The sequence below is a fragment of the Dryobates pubescens genome, chromosome 3 (genome assembly GCF_014839835.1).
Source record: "Dryobates pubescens isolate bDryPub1 chromosome 3, bDryPub1.pri, whole genome shotgun sequence".
Taxonomy (NCBI): Eukaryota; Metazoa; Chordata; class Aves; order Piciformes; family Picidae; genus Dryobates; species Dryobates pubescens.
The window spans coordinates 41,984,001-41,999,485 of NC_071614.1; the positions used below are offsets into that span (position 1 = coordinate 41,984,001).

Below are 15,485 nucleotides of genomic sequence, written 5' to 3' on the forward strand. Positions count from 1 at the left end.
CTCAAACTCTTGTGTAGGTAAGAGTGTGTTATGGCAGTGCTTAGAGGCAAAAGGATTTGAGTGAGAACATTCCTGTTTGGCTGGATGAGTTTCAGACCAGAGTCCTTCTGTGGGGCTGGGTCAGGAAAGCTCTGGTGCTACTGATGCCTTCTGCTGCCTCAAAATGAAGTGAAACTGAAATGAGTTTTGCTGCTAACATATAAACCCAAACCATGATAGTGCTCTAGCCAGAAGATGGTGTCAGTGCATATTGTAATGAAGATACTCAGCAATAATTAAAAAGATGTGTAGGGACCAAACTATGGATTCAGATGCCAGTTCCTGGGCTGTGACAGGTTTGTCAGTGAGTTACTTCAGCTAACAGAAAACAGGAATGTCCTCCCAGGCTTGATGTGGTATGTAACTACTCTCTGTGCCTTATGCTGGGGGAAGCAAGATCAGGATCTGGCATCCACATGTCAATTAACTGAAGAGATACCTGATTTTTTTTAGGAGTAGTGTTTCAAGTCTGGTAAGCTCAGCTGAAATGTTATGGAAATGCAGACATCTGTCACATAATGACAGAGATGCATTTGCAAAAGATACACTTGGCAAGCCACCCAATTTAAATTGTTTCAGTTTTATTTGTTTCATGGGAATAGGGAGCAAGAGGCCAAGATGGAGAATTGTCAGACATTTCCTCCTTCTCTTTGTCCTTGTAATTTAGCTTTACCTTTTAATGAAGGGGAAAGGAAGTATTGCCGGGATGCTGCTTTGTGAGCCAATAAACTGCACAGGTTGAAGGGGTCAGAGGCTGGCTACAGGGAACAGAGCTCCTGACTTCCACAGCGTGCAGCACAAAAGCCATGAGGCAGGTGTGGTGCAGGGCTGAACTTCAGCCCTTCTGCTCCCTCTCAGGTGGGCTTTTCTGCCTCCATTTCCTCATTCTTTCTTTTACAAGTGTATTGTTCCTTTTCCATCTCTTTTTGTTGCTTCTCTTTCAATCTCACTGTCGCTTCAGGCAATTTTTTGCATTCCTGCTTGCCTTTTCCAGTCCTGGTAAGTGTGAAATGGCAGGCATGACCCTTAGGCACACACTAGTTTATTTTTAAACACTTCCAACACTTTCCATTTCCTTCATTCTTCCCTCTTCTGTTAAATTATCACATTTTATTTAAACTCATTTACATAGCTTTCAAAAACCTTTTTTTTTTTTTTTTTCCTGAGATCTGCACTTTTTATTTTCCCTCTGCATGGCATGGTTTTAGTTATAAATTTAATTATAGGATGGGAACTGTTTGATTAGAATTTTTATTTTGTACAACCTGTGTCACTCACAGTCCAGTAATGTTTATATCCTGCCTTCCATAGCATGTAGAAGAATAGAGTGGGAATCCTTCAAACAGAATGTAATTAAACCCCATTGAACATGCCTATGTTACCTAATCATGTAAGCAAATATTTGCTGAAATTAAACCAACAGCATCCACCCACCCAGTTATTTTATATGTTCTCATCCTGGATTTAAATTAATAGGTTATTAATGAGGTAACTTAGGTTTACAACAAGCTGAGGTTCTGCTCAGTCTTTTGTCTCAGAGTGTCCTAAGGCAAGACCTTATGAGCTTGATGTACATAGGATGTGAAGTGGGTTTTACCTGCCTCAGACAGTGAGCTTTCTGCAGCATTATAATCCACACAAGATACAAATTCAAGTGTACCAAAAGAGCAGCAATTCAGAGAGGACAGCTTTGGGTTTGGTGGTTGGTTTTGGGTTTGTTTTTTTTGTTTTCCTCTCCCCAGTGTAATTTCTGAAAGTGTTAAGTTACTTTGTATTCAAGAATTTCTATCAGAGTACACTTAATTTTCTAGGTTTTAGATAGTGGTGGTGTTCCAGGATTTGGAGGTGCTGCAGCCCAGGGCCCTTTTTATCTTACAGGTTCATTAGCAAAAGAGGCATATGAAGGGTCTACTGAAAATGGTTGTTTCTGAAGGTGTGTAACAAGCAATGGTTTTGACCATCGATCAAATATGCCGAGTGTGTTTCAAGTATGCTATGGTGATTTCAGCAGCAGTATGTAGGGATTGCTGCTGAGGTCTTTGAAAACAGGAATTGTAGCAGCAGCTGCAGCATTTTAAAATTGTGTGTTTTAATGGACAGAAATATTTCCTGAAAAATTGGTGCAGTTGTTTAATGTGTTATTAATCCAGCAGTGCAACACAGTGAAGTTTAATGCTGCTTTTCCTTTCTCCTGCCTGTTTGAAACAAGGTGACAAAACCAGACTATGTTTTCTTGAAGCTACTGGGAAAATTGAGGGCTGGGGAAATCAGAAGACAGCTTTGAAAATCAGATAGTGATTGAACTGGCATGGCAGTTGCCCAGCAGGAAGGATACAGTCCCCAGTAAACCACTTGCCTCTGGGATAAAAGGCTGCTAGAGAGTGAGGTCCTGTGCATTTGCTGAGTTTGGTCTCCGATGGCAAGCGAACAGAGCAGTGCCCAGTGGACAGGAAAATCATGTTCTCTCAGAAGCTTTGGTGAGGTGACAGCAAGCATCCTTGGGGCAGAGATGGACTCTTGTTTTTCCCTTCTCAGCTATTCCTGTGTCCCGCAGGGAACTGGTGCATCAGGCAGCGAGCGGCATGCTTTCTCCAAAGGGACTGGCAGACAAACTGCCCCCGACTTCAGCTGTTCTATGTACTTTGCACTACAGTGGCTTTCATTCATGACTATCCTTATCAGCAATATTGATTGAAAAACTAATATTTTCTACTGGCTCAAGTAGAAAGGCACGTGATCAGTTCTGTCAATTACAGAATACTCTTACACAGGGGTCTTTATTCTCTCTATGACCAGGGAACAGTACAGGATTTGCCTCTGGCACTATAGGATAATGGTCTAAGTGTCCTTAACATTTTGCAGTCAGTGGAAGGGAGATGCTGAATTTCCATTCATCTAATTTTTTGTTATGTGATACTAGGGAGTTGAGTCATATTTCCTATTCTTTCTATTCCCTAGAGTTGCTTGTTGGCATTAGATATTTTGTAGATGTACTTTCAACAGAAGATAGACCTGCAGTTAGTGACTGCACACTCTTATGGTTGTGGTGAAATGTATATAGGATATTAAGTGGGTTTTACCTGCTTCAGAGAGTGAGCTTTCTGCAGCAGTATAATCCACACAGAATACATGCTATACTCAGAGGAGGCAATATGCAAACCGTCCTGTTGCTTGGGCACAAGGACTGGGAAGAGGCAGTAGGGAAGGTTGGCAGCATAGGATGAGCAAAAAAGTAATTTATTTCTCAGATGTTGATATTGTGCAGCACTGTTTGTTCAAAATTACTCAAGATCATTAAAGTTATTATAAATTTAAGCACTAGGGAGCCATCAATTTAATCTTTTCTGTTTGATTTGGTCCAATTCCCCAGCTTTGTTCCTGGAAAATAAATTAAAACATCTGTCCAAAATGTGGGGATATATGGAATGCCTACTTTGGGTGGCTGAATGTGAATGCAAGTTCTGTGTGTGGAGCTAGGTAAGAGGAGGAAGGGAACAGGCTTTTGCTTTTGTGCTTGTGCTTAAGATCCTGCACAGGATCTAGTTGTAATATGAGTTGAACAGTGGCAAAGAAGGACTGAGTGCAAGGAAACTCAGGTCAAGTTTTGGTGGAAGGTTGAACATTGCCATGCTCCCCACTGGCAAGCAGCAGCTGTGAAGGTAGATCTGAAAAACATACTATTCTAGTCTCCTGAGGCACCTTGTTTTCAGCCACTGCCACTTTGACGAAGTGCCTTTTCCTCTTGTTTTCCTTTACTGCCTCCTGAATGCAAACTTGTAATGCAATTGGAAGTGCTCACAGGACTTGCCGAGGAGCAGGAGACACGTGTTCAGGCTGGTCCCATCCCCATCATCCACTAACATAAACTTCCTTCATAGTGGCCTTACCAGAGACAAGAAGTCCCTGAGCTGGAGGATGGGGCTTCAGGGCTGCAAAACCTGCCTTATTTTTTGAGAAAAGCTATGTCTCTTATCATGGAGAGATGGAGGAGGCAGAAGGATGTCTGTGGGGGAATTACCAATTTTTAGTCTCCTGCAGGTCTGTGTTGAGAATGCTGTCTGCTTAAAGTGGTGTGATCACAATAAATTTCTTATTCTCATGAAGTGACAAACATGTGCTGCGTATGGCACAGAGGAGGCTGTGGAGGGCAGCCACCTGGAGGAAGGCCTGCATTCTGACAGTGGCACAATTCACAATTCACAGGACTTTCAGATTTTCTCATATTCAGGAGGATTTAATTGCACAATCTGTACTAATCTTCCCAGCCTCTTTATAGCAGTATTTGTATTTACCATTCAAAACTGATCAAAATCTTTGCTGGCCCTGAAGTCAGAATACTCTGACTTACAAAAATTCAAAAGTGACCGAGGGAGTTTATCCTAAACCAGAATTGCTCCAATCTGCTTTACTACCCCTTCCTTTTTCATTTCCTTTCCCAAAGTATAGCAGTAAGTCTGTCCAGTCACTAACAGACCTATAAATCCTTCAGAAAGGAAAATAAGTCCGAACCTACCTCCACACCTCACAGCAAATTGGTAATAGTCATTGTTGTGGAAAACCTTTAGGATGATACACTGCATGCTGCCCTCAGTGTGTGCTGGATTTGCCAGTGTAGTTATGAGACCAATTAGTGCCCACTGTTGTGGTCCACACTAGGTTTTATATTCATATTCAAGGTACCTTTTTTGTGGGCTTAGTATATGCAGCATTCCTTCCCCCCTCCCCCCCCCCCCCCCCATTTTCAGGGTGTTTTGGAATATGTGAGGATCAGTCCTGCAGATGATTTCTGGGATTGAGTCTAACATATTGTGTATTATGCAGGTTATCTTTGTGATGTGCCCCTTTGACACTGCTGGTTACAAAAGCCTGGGTATATCCTGGTGAAGTCACATACAGCATACCAACTTAATTTGGACTGTGGTACTTATTAAACATTTTCAGACAGACTAGGTCTGTGAAGTTCAGCCTTACGTCATCTCTCTCTGCCCTTTTCCTCCCATACCTACCTTCATCTTTCCTGTCATGTACATTATAGACACCCCTAAAAAGACTGCAAAGTGCTATGTACGTGCTCAGCAGGGGCAGTGCTTCTGATCAGAGGCTCCTTCCACTGTCATCATTTTCCCTTCAGAAATGCATTCCCTACACATTCCATCAGGAATTGCTGCTGCATTATTTCTTAATGTTTCTTGAATGTTCCTTACTTGGTGAAGTAGAAGTTAGTATAAAGTTATTCTTTATATTTCACAGGATTTTTTTACAAAACCCACAAAATTCTGCATGAAGAATGACAGTAGAGAGTGGGTCAAGTTGAAAGCACCTCGGAAGCATCTACTTGGGCTGTCTTTATCGCTGCAGCTATCATATTGCTGTCCACGAATGCAGCAGGGGTATTTTTAGCACTCCTCCAAAGCAGGCTGCTTGCTCAGGTTACCTTGGCACTGCAGTCACTCCAGGAGATGCTTTATGTACTGCAAAGTTTGAGGTTATTGAGCTGTAAGAAGTTAGGGAGCTTGCGTTTGTTTGGCAGTGTCCTGAAGAACCCTTCCAGGTGTTCAGTGGAAGGAAAAAGCCCCTGAGGTTGTCACTGTTGGGTATAAATTGACATTTCATAGGCAAGCAGGGGAACACGCCCTTGCCGTGGAGCAGTCAGGGGCAGGGAAGGTGTGAGCTAGCTGCTTGGAGGTGTTGGCTCCTTCCCTGGCTGGCTGTGGCTAAGCTTGTCTTGCAAACCTTGCAACAGTGTTTAGAAATGTGAGTTTTGTTGACGGAACAACCTCCAGAATTACTGGTATAAAATTAGACGTTCTCAAAACCTTCCTCTGGAGTTGAAATCATCTCTCTGAACCTCACGGCAGTTTTGTAAGGCAGTGTACCTACACAGGAAATTTTTTTGCTATGTCCTGATTTTCCAGAGAGACACACTTGAGGGCCAGTGACACTCAACAGTCGCACTTGAGCTGCCTCAAGTGGATCTTGGTTACTGTGCTACACAAAGATGGGGAACTTCAGAGTAAAACACACCTTCAGTGCTTCTCAGCCTCTTTAAAAAGAACAAGAAATAATTGACATTTGTTTTAAATAGCTGCCAACCCTTTTCTTTATTAAATAGTTTTTAATTTTTTGCGAAGGATCCCATTAGGATGCCAGGAGGGGCGGAGGGGAGTTACTGCTCTGCAAACGAGCCAGCTAGCATCAGTGGACATGGCTCAGCCTCTCAGCAGTCTGACTCAGTGGTAAATGCTCTGAAGGTAATGCTGCTCTGGTGCAGTCCATGCAAAACATCATGTCTGTTACTCAACACATGTTGTATCGTCCCAAGCAACATTCCTGTGGGCACCACTGGGATGTTGCTGTCATGAGTGGGATTGTTTTTCTGTGTGTCACTCATTGCATCTGTGGACTGTGTGTTTCTTGGAGCAGGGATCTGGCCCTTACAGTGGGGATGATGCCAGCGGTAGCTGCTCTTCAAATCAATTATACATTTATTTTTTTAAGCTGAAAGTGGTGCTTTTCTGAATAAGGAAGTCTTTATGCTTCATCTAGGATGCATATTTGTTCCCCGGTGGAATATAATGGATTCCTGTAACCCATGCAGAAAGAAACACTTTAATGCAACAATAAAGCAAATGTGCATACTAAAAATATCAGAACTTTGGGCTGAAGACCATGAATCATGTTCCCAAGATCAGTATTGAAACTTCTTTGAGAGCAGATATGATTTCCTCTGAGGTCAGGGTCGGATTGCAAAGACCTCTGGTGCATTGATAAGCAGCCATTGACATAAGCAATTAGAGGGGTAAATTTGCAAGTTCTTACCTATGCTAACAGTGAAACTGTGGCAATTAATGGCACTCAAAAAGCTGTTACAAGATGCAGTGGTTTATCAAATGATCTGAATCAACAAGTGTGGCTGAGTTTGCTGTCCCACTGAAGTATGGGTGTCAAGCTGTGTTTGTGCTTCTCTGGAAAGCATTGAAGACTGATGGTGACCCGAGCAGAGAGCAGGGACTCTGTGTTTCTTTGACATGATTATTTTTCTGCTGCTTTGTGCACATCTTCTCTCCTGTACTCCATTCACTAACTAAACTGCCTTAATATTAATTTGGTTAAATGAGTGTTATTCCCCACCTCTACAGGTGTTGCAGGGACGTGCTGGTTACTTGCAGGGAGTATGTTTGGACTCCTTCAGAGGAGAAATAGAAAGACTTTTGTAGACATTTGCTTGGGTTTTGAGCTTTGTGGAAATGCACAGTAAGAGCTCAGTAGTCCTGTGACCTGCCTGGACATCTCAGGTTATGCACAAGGTGATTATCTTCTACGTGGTTGGGTGGCGTTGACTTATCCTCCATGAAGCCTGTGGAGATAGGTTTATGCAAGTGAACTGTACACAAATAACAGCAATCAAATCCCTTCCTGGTAACATAAAACCTGTTTGCATTGCTTCACTGCTGCCACCTTGGCATTTGAAGCAGGGAAGGCTTGAGCCCATCTCCATGTGCATGCAATTGCAGGTCCCTTCTGTAATGGCCACCCCTGACCACATCCTCATCAAAAGCACTCTGCCTGTGTGTATGCTGGCCTCACCCTTGTACGGGAGAAATATAGTGAACCTTTGTTCCTGGCTGCTGAGGAGCACCAGTGCTCAAGGTCCTGTGTGATTCTTCCATGTATTTCACCTCCTGCTGCCTACCTATGCTAGGTAATTGTGTGAAGAGATCATGGGTAATTATATTTTTTTTAAAAGATTTTGTAGTTCTTCTAAAGTACCCATTGGAAAAGACACTTCCCTGAATGGAGCATTTAACTGGTTGAAATATTTGAGCTGGTTGGTGTAAATGAAATATTTGAACAATGTCTGATACTTCGGTTGCTGGAATGGATTGATAAGAGATATACAGAATTTAGTTCAATACGCTGTGAAAGCTCAGCATTTAGTTTGCTAGGAGGCATTGCAGTAGGCAGAAATAGATATAAATGATGCTTTCATACTTGAAATGGGAAGTGAGCTCTTAGGTAGCAGGCTGCCCAGCCTTCCCCAGCTCCCAGCCAGGGAGGAGACCCTGCTGTTTCCCACAGTGAAGTGTATGGGTTTGATCCTGCCTTTTTGGGGAATGCAGAGCTCCCACTTGCATCATTTAGCAGAATCACATTCAGGAGGAAGAACAAGCCAAAGAAGGAGCCTGCTTTTCTTCACAGATTTGGTTTGGAATTCCTGCAAAAAAGGAACAGACTTTGTAACAAACCCTCATTATTAGTGCAATCTCCTGCACAGCAAGGAATCTGAGGAGCAGGAATGTATTTTGAAGAGACAGATCATAAGAAAACAGAGGAAGGTCACTCCTAAAAATAGGGCTGTGTTTTTCCTAAATAATGGGGAAATGAAAAGAACCCACAAAACCAAATTGCCTGTGAATCAGTGGTGAAGACAGTGGTGAAAGACAGAGCAGAAGTCTGCCATGAGGTTGCTCTGAGAAAGGTTCTTCCATGACCTGACCTGTCATATGGGGTGGCTGAAAGAAGGAATTGCACTGTGTGTCTCCCCTTGGTGATTCTCCCCACCCTGCCATCAATTAGGGGATAATTCCCCATGTGCAAGTGGTGTCACTAGGGTTATCTAAACAGTTATTTCCAATAGCAGGGTGGGTTTGCTTTGCAGACCAGGGTTTGTATTTATGAAATAATGATCATTATCTAGTCTGACTGCCTGCTTACCCAAGGACACAGGCTTGCCTGCAAAACTTGCACTGAGTTTTTCTGTCCTGAGTTCAGTGTCACCTACTGGAAGCTCCACAGTGCTCTCTACTAATTAAAATGAGGTGTGTTTTAATCGAAGACAAAGTCTGAGGGTAAGTATAGGAGTTGCTGCAGCAAAGTGAGTGTTCCGTGGTACCCAGGAGGTCAGGCAAGAAAATTTAATGTTCCCTCCTGCCCTGAAATCTGGAGCACTGTGATCAATTTAATTAGCCTTAAATGCAATTGGTCAGTTATATATGTATGCCCATAAACATACTACTACTATTCTTTGTGGATGCAAAACAAATCTGTTAAATAAATATGCTTTTTATATATATATATATGTATATATTTTAATACTCTTGTCTTGGAAGCTTAGGAAAATATAAATCATCAGGCTATTAAAGACTCTTACTCTTAAAGGCTCTTGCCACTACCTTAGTGAGATAGAAAAAGCTGTGGCTGGAGAAATGTGCAATGTAAATTTAAGGTGTTTAATTTTGTACTCCCTGTTGAGCCTGGAAACACCTGCAAAGATGCAAAGTATTTTTTGTTTAAATGCTGACAATATGCCCTTGAAGATTTTCTATGAGAATTAAGTCAATTATTGTTTCTGTAATACAATTACTCTTCTATTACGAACATTATAATTTTAACATTGGTTAGTATTGATCAGAAAAATCTATGTGTGATAATATATCTGGACGAAATACTGTATGACTCAGCCGACCCAAATGTATCCTTCAGAAGAGGAAACTTTGGCAAGTATGAAGTCTGGTAGCCTCAGTTTCCCTAGCTGTACAATGACACTGTATTTTCCTGCCTGTACTATTCCTTTGCAGTTTATGGATAAGGTAGCAGTTTCTAACTAATACATATTTAATAGTAATTCATAAAAGTTGCCGTGATGCAAGTAATTCCACTTCTAAAATGCTAATATACTAAATTTGACATTATCAATTCCAACTATACAGTTGTATGCTGCTTTTTTCTTTTTGTTCCCATTCAAAGCTCTTTTGTTTGCTAGCATTGAAATTCTGCCTTTTCTTCTGTCTTTTATAATCTCTGTCTGATTTCACGATTGATGTATTATTATACTTTTAAAATAGCCGATTATTTCCTTTCTGGTTTTATTTTTTTCTTACATTCATCTAATCCATGTTGAAAGTGCAGTGGATTTGTGATAATTACAAGGTTTCTTTTCTTTTGCATTTTCGTTGCAGTCCTTCCAGTTTGTAGTTCACAGCTTTGGTGCAGCTTTATGTGCTGTGGGTGTTTTACATGAAACTTTTGACGTGGCGTTGTTTTGCCTGTGGAATGATGACAAGTTTCATTTTGGGTTCTGTAATTTTGATATATAATCTTGATACTGAAATGCATTTTGGATGTATAAGTCATATTGTAGGAGTTTTATGGTGTTGTATGATCATGTCGATATTTTATTAAGGTAACAGATAGGGGAGTTCTCTTCTCAGGATGTATATACGATATTGGTACCACCTCATCAATACATTTGGGAATGGTTTTGCTTTCTATTCATACACTTGTGTTGTCTAAGGAGAATGTAGCAGCAGAATTAGAAGTAGTTTATCATGTAATTACTGAATATGGAGGTAATTTCAAAGCACGGGAATCTTCGGATTAAATCTGGAGTGGTTTCTTCTTGAATTTCCTCAGGCTCTCAGTAAGTTTTCTTCACAGGGCTGCAGCACACTCAATTGAGCTGGGAGCCAAAAGGAAAATGGGATATGTCATATGGGATTGATGGAATGGCTGGGCAAGAGGGGGTCAAGGAGCCCAGAGATCACAGTTATTTCATGCCACATATGAAGGACTATGGGCCTTGAATACTGCCACAGCTGTCTGGTGACGTAGCTGCTCTTGTGGGGTGCAGGTTTTTGCTTGCCTCCCAGCGGGAGGATTTCTCCATCCTTTCACTCTGGTGTGTTGGAATTGAGCTTGAAGTGAATCATTATGACTGTACCGTGAACCTCATAGCTGTCCTTTATTCAGTCAAGATTACCACTGAAATTTTGAGTGGAGTTTTTGATACTGGGCTTTTTGCTCTGTTGTAACTATTTAAAACATGTTTGGGAATGCGCAGTACTTCCATTATTAGTGCTGCTTGAACTACTATTAGTCCATGTTGAACTACTGAACTGAGAAGAAAACAACCTTACATGCAAATACAAAATACATATACAATGCAGAAGACCAAAAATAAGTGCATTGAAGGCAGCAATATGTACAGCTATGTTTGTGCAAAGAACTGTACATATGCCAGCAGAAAAAGAGAGTCTGGTGATAAATCTGCAGAAATTTAGCCTATATCATCCTGTGTTTCTGAAAAGGAGGTAAATCAGATTATTGTCATGCCTTTCCTGAAAAGGAGGCAAATAAAGTTATTGTGATGCCTTCAAGATCCAGGTATCTATTGTACTGTATCCACAAGCAAAAGTGGTTGCTGATAAAGATTTATCCACCCATAAAAATGACAAGAGTATTCCTTTTGACTGCACTTTGTCAATTCTACTTAGCATCTCAGCTTTCCAGGCCTGTCTCATGTGTGTTTGTGCCTTTCAAGTAACCAAGGGTCATTTGTTCAGCTGGAAATAAAGGACTTTGAATGTGTCACCTTTTAGTTTGTTATTGTGTCAGCAGTAGCTGCTTTGTAAATATTGTCTAATGTTTATTGATTCAAAAAATTGTTGTAAGGCATCTATATATGTACAATAATGCCTTCTCACAAAAGCTATTCAAGAGGCTTTTATTTTTGCTAATATAAAGCTAGGTAAATCAGCTACCAAATGTTGGAAAGAAATGCCTGTCTCATCAAATCCAGCCTTCTGGAGAGGTTTCACTGAAAACACGTTTTCATGCTTTCACTATAGCATAGTGTTTCACAATACAGAAAACAGTTTTTCTATGTTCTGATTTCAGGCTGCAAGACTCTGGTCACATGGAAAGTTTGCAGAGTTTGGCTTATATCCAACCATTAGTATTGAAGAGAGTTTCCTTTAAAGGATGTTAATTTGTTTGTCCCAGGTAGTAAGGCTGTAGTTGTATTACTTCAAATCTTGGAGCATTGCAGTTTTTCATTCCTATACTTAGGTTGTTTTCAGCAAAGGCTCAGAGCTCCTGTGTTATTTTTCCATCTCTTGCAAAAAGTATCTGTAGAACCTTTGTTCACCAGCTGTAGGAACTGTCTTTTCAGGATGTTGACTTCCCAGCTGCTTTGTATTGATTCAGTTCCAGCTAATGCAATATGTGTTCATTCCTGGGCTTTAACACTGTTAAAATGCAAATAATAAATAATGACAGTGGAAAATGTTTTTTTTTTATCTTTCTTGATAGTTGTATCCCGGTTAGTCCAGAGATTATGAGTGGTTTAGTAGCAGTTAAACTTTAGCTGGTTTCTACTTGATTATTATTAAACAGAAATAATCTTAAATTGCAATATACAGTATGGTGGTAATGGCCAGTCTTGTTTCTGGTGGCCCCACCTGGTGATACAACACAAGCTACCGATTCTTCTTCTTATCATTGTCAATCTTTATATAAATTATTGTAAAACACTTACCCAGGCTGTTTGGGGTATAACTTCTCTGCATTTGTAATTCCATACTTTGTAACATGGATGTAATGCAGTCATGAGTGGGAGTAAATCTGAGTGTGAGGAAGGACACCTTTATAATGTGTAGTCTACACTGAGAAAAAAACTGCTAACTTCTACTAAATTGCAGATTTCACCTTGGTTGAACAAAACACACAGGAATGTATAGAACAGTGTCTCCATGTACAATTCTTCTCACCTCAAGGAAGAACAAATGAAATAAACTCTTTTAAAGCCTTGCTTGATTTTAAGAGAACAAGTAAATTCTTTGAAAAAGAAGAGAACTGCTTTGTGCTTTTTAATCTGGAAATGTTTAGACTTCTCTGGACTGAGCTTCATTCTTCTGAATCGTGTTCTGCAAGAGATGTGGTTTGGAAAGTAGTTGAATGAAGCTTCAGCTGAGGCCTGTAAATGCCCTTAGTCTTGTATCTGAAGCATAAAATATCCTAGTGATGCACGTGCTAGTTCATTTGTCTCTGTTTTTAATCATTTTTCCTAGAAGCATGTGCTTTCTGTGTCAGAAGGAATGCTGTATCCGTTTAGAAATGTTCTCTTCTGTTGTGTGTCCCTCCTGTTTGTCCTTACCTGTGCTGCATGATCTGTGTAATGAATGCGTGGCATTGCCAGATGCATGACTATATGAAATCCAGTACATCTTAACTGGTGATAATGAGATCTTTTTCCATCCTTCCATTTAGGTTGTGTGGAGGAAACTTGGAGATGCTGCCGGATCGTGCCCTGGAATTAGACAACATTTGTCAGGAAATCAGTATAAAGGACCTATGTAAAAGGGCCTGAGCAAGTCTCTCTGAAGAGAAAGAATTTGAACTGCTGATGAGAGACAAAGAACTGACTGTGTCCACAGCAACTTCCCAGTTGATGGCAAGGTGTCTGTTTGCACTACAGAAGACTTTGTTGGGAACTAGTAGAGATTCTGCACAAAGGTCTTTAGGAGGAGCCATGTTGTCAGGGTCCCCCGAATACTGCTGATCTGGTGTACTGGCTACTGAAGCGCTGCCACTGCATCATCATTCCAACACACCTCATTTAGAAGCACTGAGGGATTTCCATCCTGACTAAAAAGATAATTGGGAATCTTCAGGAGTTACATGAAATAAGTTTCATTTTGATCAGTTACAGTGAATCTCAAGTAAGTCTGAAGGAATTTTTCACTGGATTTGTTGGAGGTTTTTCACCAGGCTGGAGAGACGCTGATAAACTGTGCCTTTGGTCTCTGCAGTTTCGAGAAAGCCACTCGTTAGTAGCTCACATTTCAGTCTGTAAAATACTGGTTAATGGTGCTTAGGCGATTTCCAGATTATCTTTTCGCTTTAGTAGAATACCTGCCTTTGGAGGTGCTCAAAGATTATACAGTCTCCTATCCAGCCAGTAGTGTAGCATAACTACAGTCCTTGTAGTGAAACACAATTTCTTTCTAAATGAAAGTAAAGATAACTCTTTTCGATTCACTTTGCACGTCTTCTGAAGATGTGTACGATGTTCACAGCCCTCTCATGAACAGAGCACTTAGATGTCACTATCACAGGTCTCAAGTTAGAATTTCCATCAGAGTTTTGTTTAGAAGAGTATTTTCCAATTATCAGGACATTACTTTCTACTGTTTAATTTAGAGACATGCTGGTTTATTTAACAGAAATCTATAAGGATCTAAAAGACTGCAGTGCATTATAAAAAAGCTTGCCACTGTAGCATTCTTTCAAAGAAGAAGGTTTTATTATACTCAGAACGTGTATTTCATTATTCTGGGACAGAAAGCTCTTGTTCAGATTGCCTGAGATTTGACCAGACAGCGCCCTAGATGTGCTTAGTTTATTTTTATCTATATGTATGATACTAGTTGTGTGTATTGAATTGCAATGATAGGTATTTTGTGTATCTCTAAAAGAAATGATAGTTTCATGTATGAATGTGCAACAGGCTTGTGAATGAATGCTGTTGCTTAACTTTTTACCTTTAGCTAAAAATCAAGAGGACTAATAAAAGTTTGGAAAGAAAAATAGGAATGCAACAATTCCTGGGTTCTGGTTTGTTCTTGGTTACTAAGATTTGAGCCAAAGTTTTCTCTGAGCTTGCAACATGCTGTATTCATGGGCTATTTGCAGTGGAATGTAGCTTGGTTGCTGTACAATCTTTCGTTATATAGAAGTATGATGTAAATCTGCTAAGTGTCTTCAGAAAAAGTGTGTTAAGTTGCAGCAGCAGTTATATTGTTTTCTGCTGTTATTTTGACTTGGTATCTTCCAATATAAGGCCTCTGATCCAGCATTGCTTTCTCAGGCAAAAACTCCAGTTCACTTTGTCTCTTTGAGTTGGAAATGCAGAATCTGGCCTTCCTTCTGGAATGCTGCACTCTGGCATAATTTCTTAGCTATAACCCAGACAGTTGTCTGCTATTTTACATGTTGTTTTCTCTCATCATATTGTTTGCCTAGTTAAACTTCAATTGTTATATTCCTATCTATCTATATAAATGTATGAAAAGCTGTAAAACATGTACTTGTGCCTGCAATATGTATGTGCAAGGCTAATTTGAGGGACACCGGTCTTTTGACAGTACACTTGTGTAAATTTTGATACTGTATTAAAACTATTTTTTTACAGTTCTGCATACAAGATTGGGTATCAGGTGTCTGTGTTCATCTTAATAACGGTAATAAATTATAACATCTCTCCCTTGTTTGCTTTCCTTTAATGGCCGAAGCCATGAGCTGCTTGAGCTTGCACGCATTTTGTTTTGAAGTTGCTGTTTGAAATGTTCCCTGCTTGGTGGAGAAACTAGCTGAGGTTGTGGGAGTTTGTTTGCTTTCTCTCCAGGTGTCATTAAAATGCTCAAACAGGTGGATTTTATTGTCTTTTATGCTGAATGAGGCAGCTCCAGTTTGGCACCAGCTGTGTGCCCCAGGTGTGACATGTTATGTCCTCAACTGTGCTGGGGCACCTGTGTGGGGCTCTTCCTCTTCCCTTTTAGCATCGTGCAGCTTTGAAGCAAGAGGCATGGAGCTTTTGGAGCCATTTTGCTCAGGTAAGCGATGCAGAGATGTTCATGGTGCTGGGGGAGGCTGGTTGTGTCCTGCTG

General features: G+C 40.6%; 1 protein-coding gene across 6 annotated transcripts in view; it reads left to right on the top strand.

Moving 5' to 3' along the window:
* Nucleotides 1-15,071, top strand: part of CCDC85A (coiled-coil domain containing 85A) — an 85,306-nt gene extending 70,235 nt beyond the window's left edge. For 2 of the 6 annotated variants that reach the window (XM_054180045.1, XM_009902534.2), the window contains 2 exons: nt 6,171-6,290; nt 13,087-15,071. In XM_054180045.1, the coding sequence (XP_054036020.1) occupies nt 6,171-6,290; nt 13,087-13,176 (210 nt within the window). In that variant the 3' untranslated portion in view covers nt 13,177-15,071. Of the gene's footprint in view, nt 1-6,170; nt 6,291-13,086 lie in introns of those variants that run through there. The other 4 variants (XM_054180046.1, XM_054180047.1, XM_054180048.1 and 1 more) reach the window with 3 other exon arrangements.
* Nucleotides 15,072-15,485: the final 414 nt, after the last annotated feature.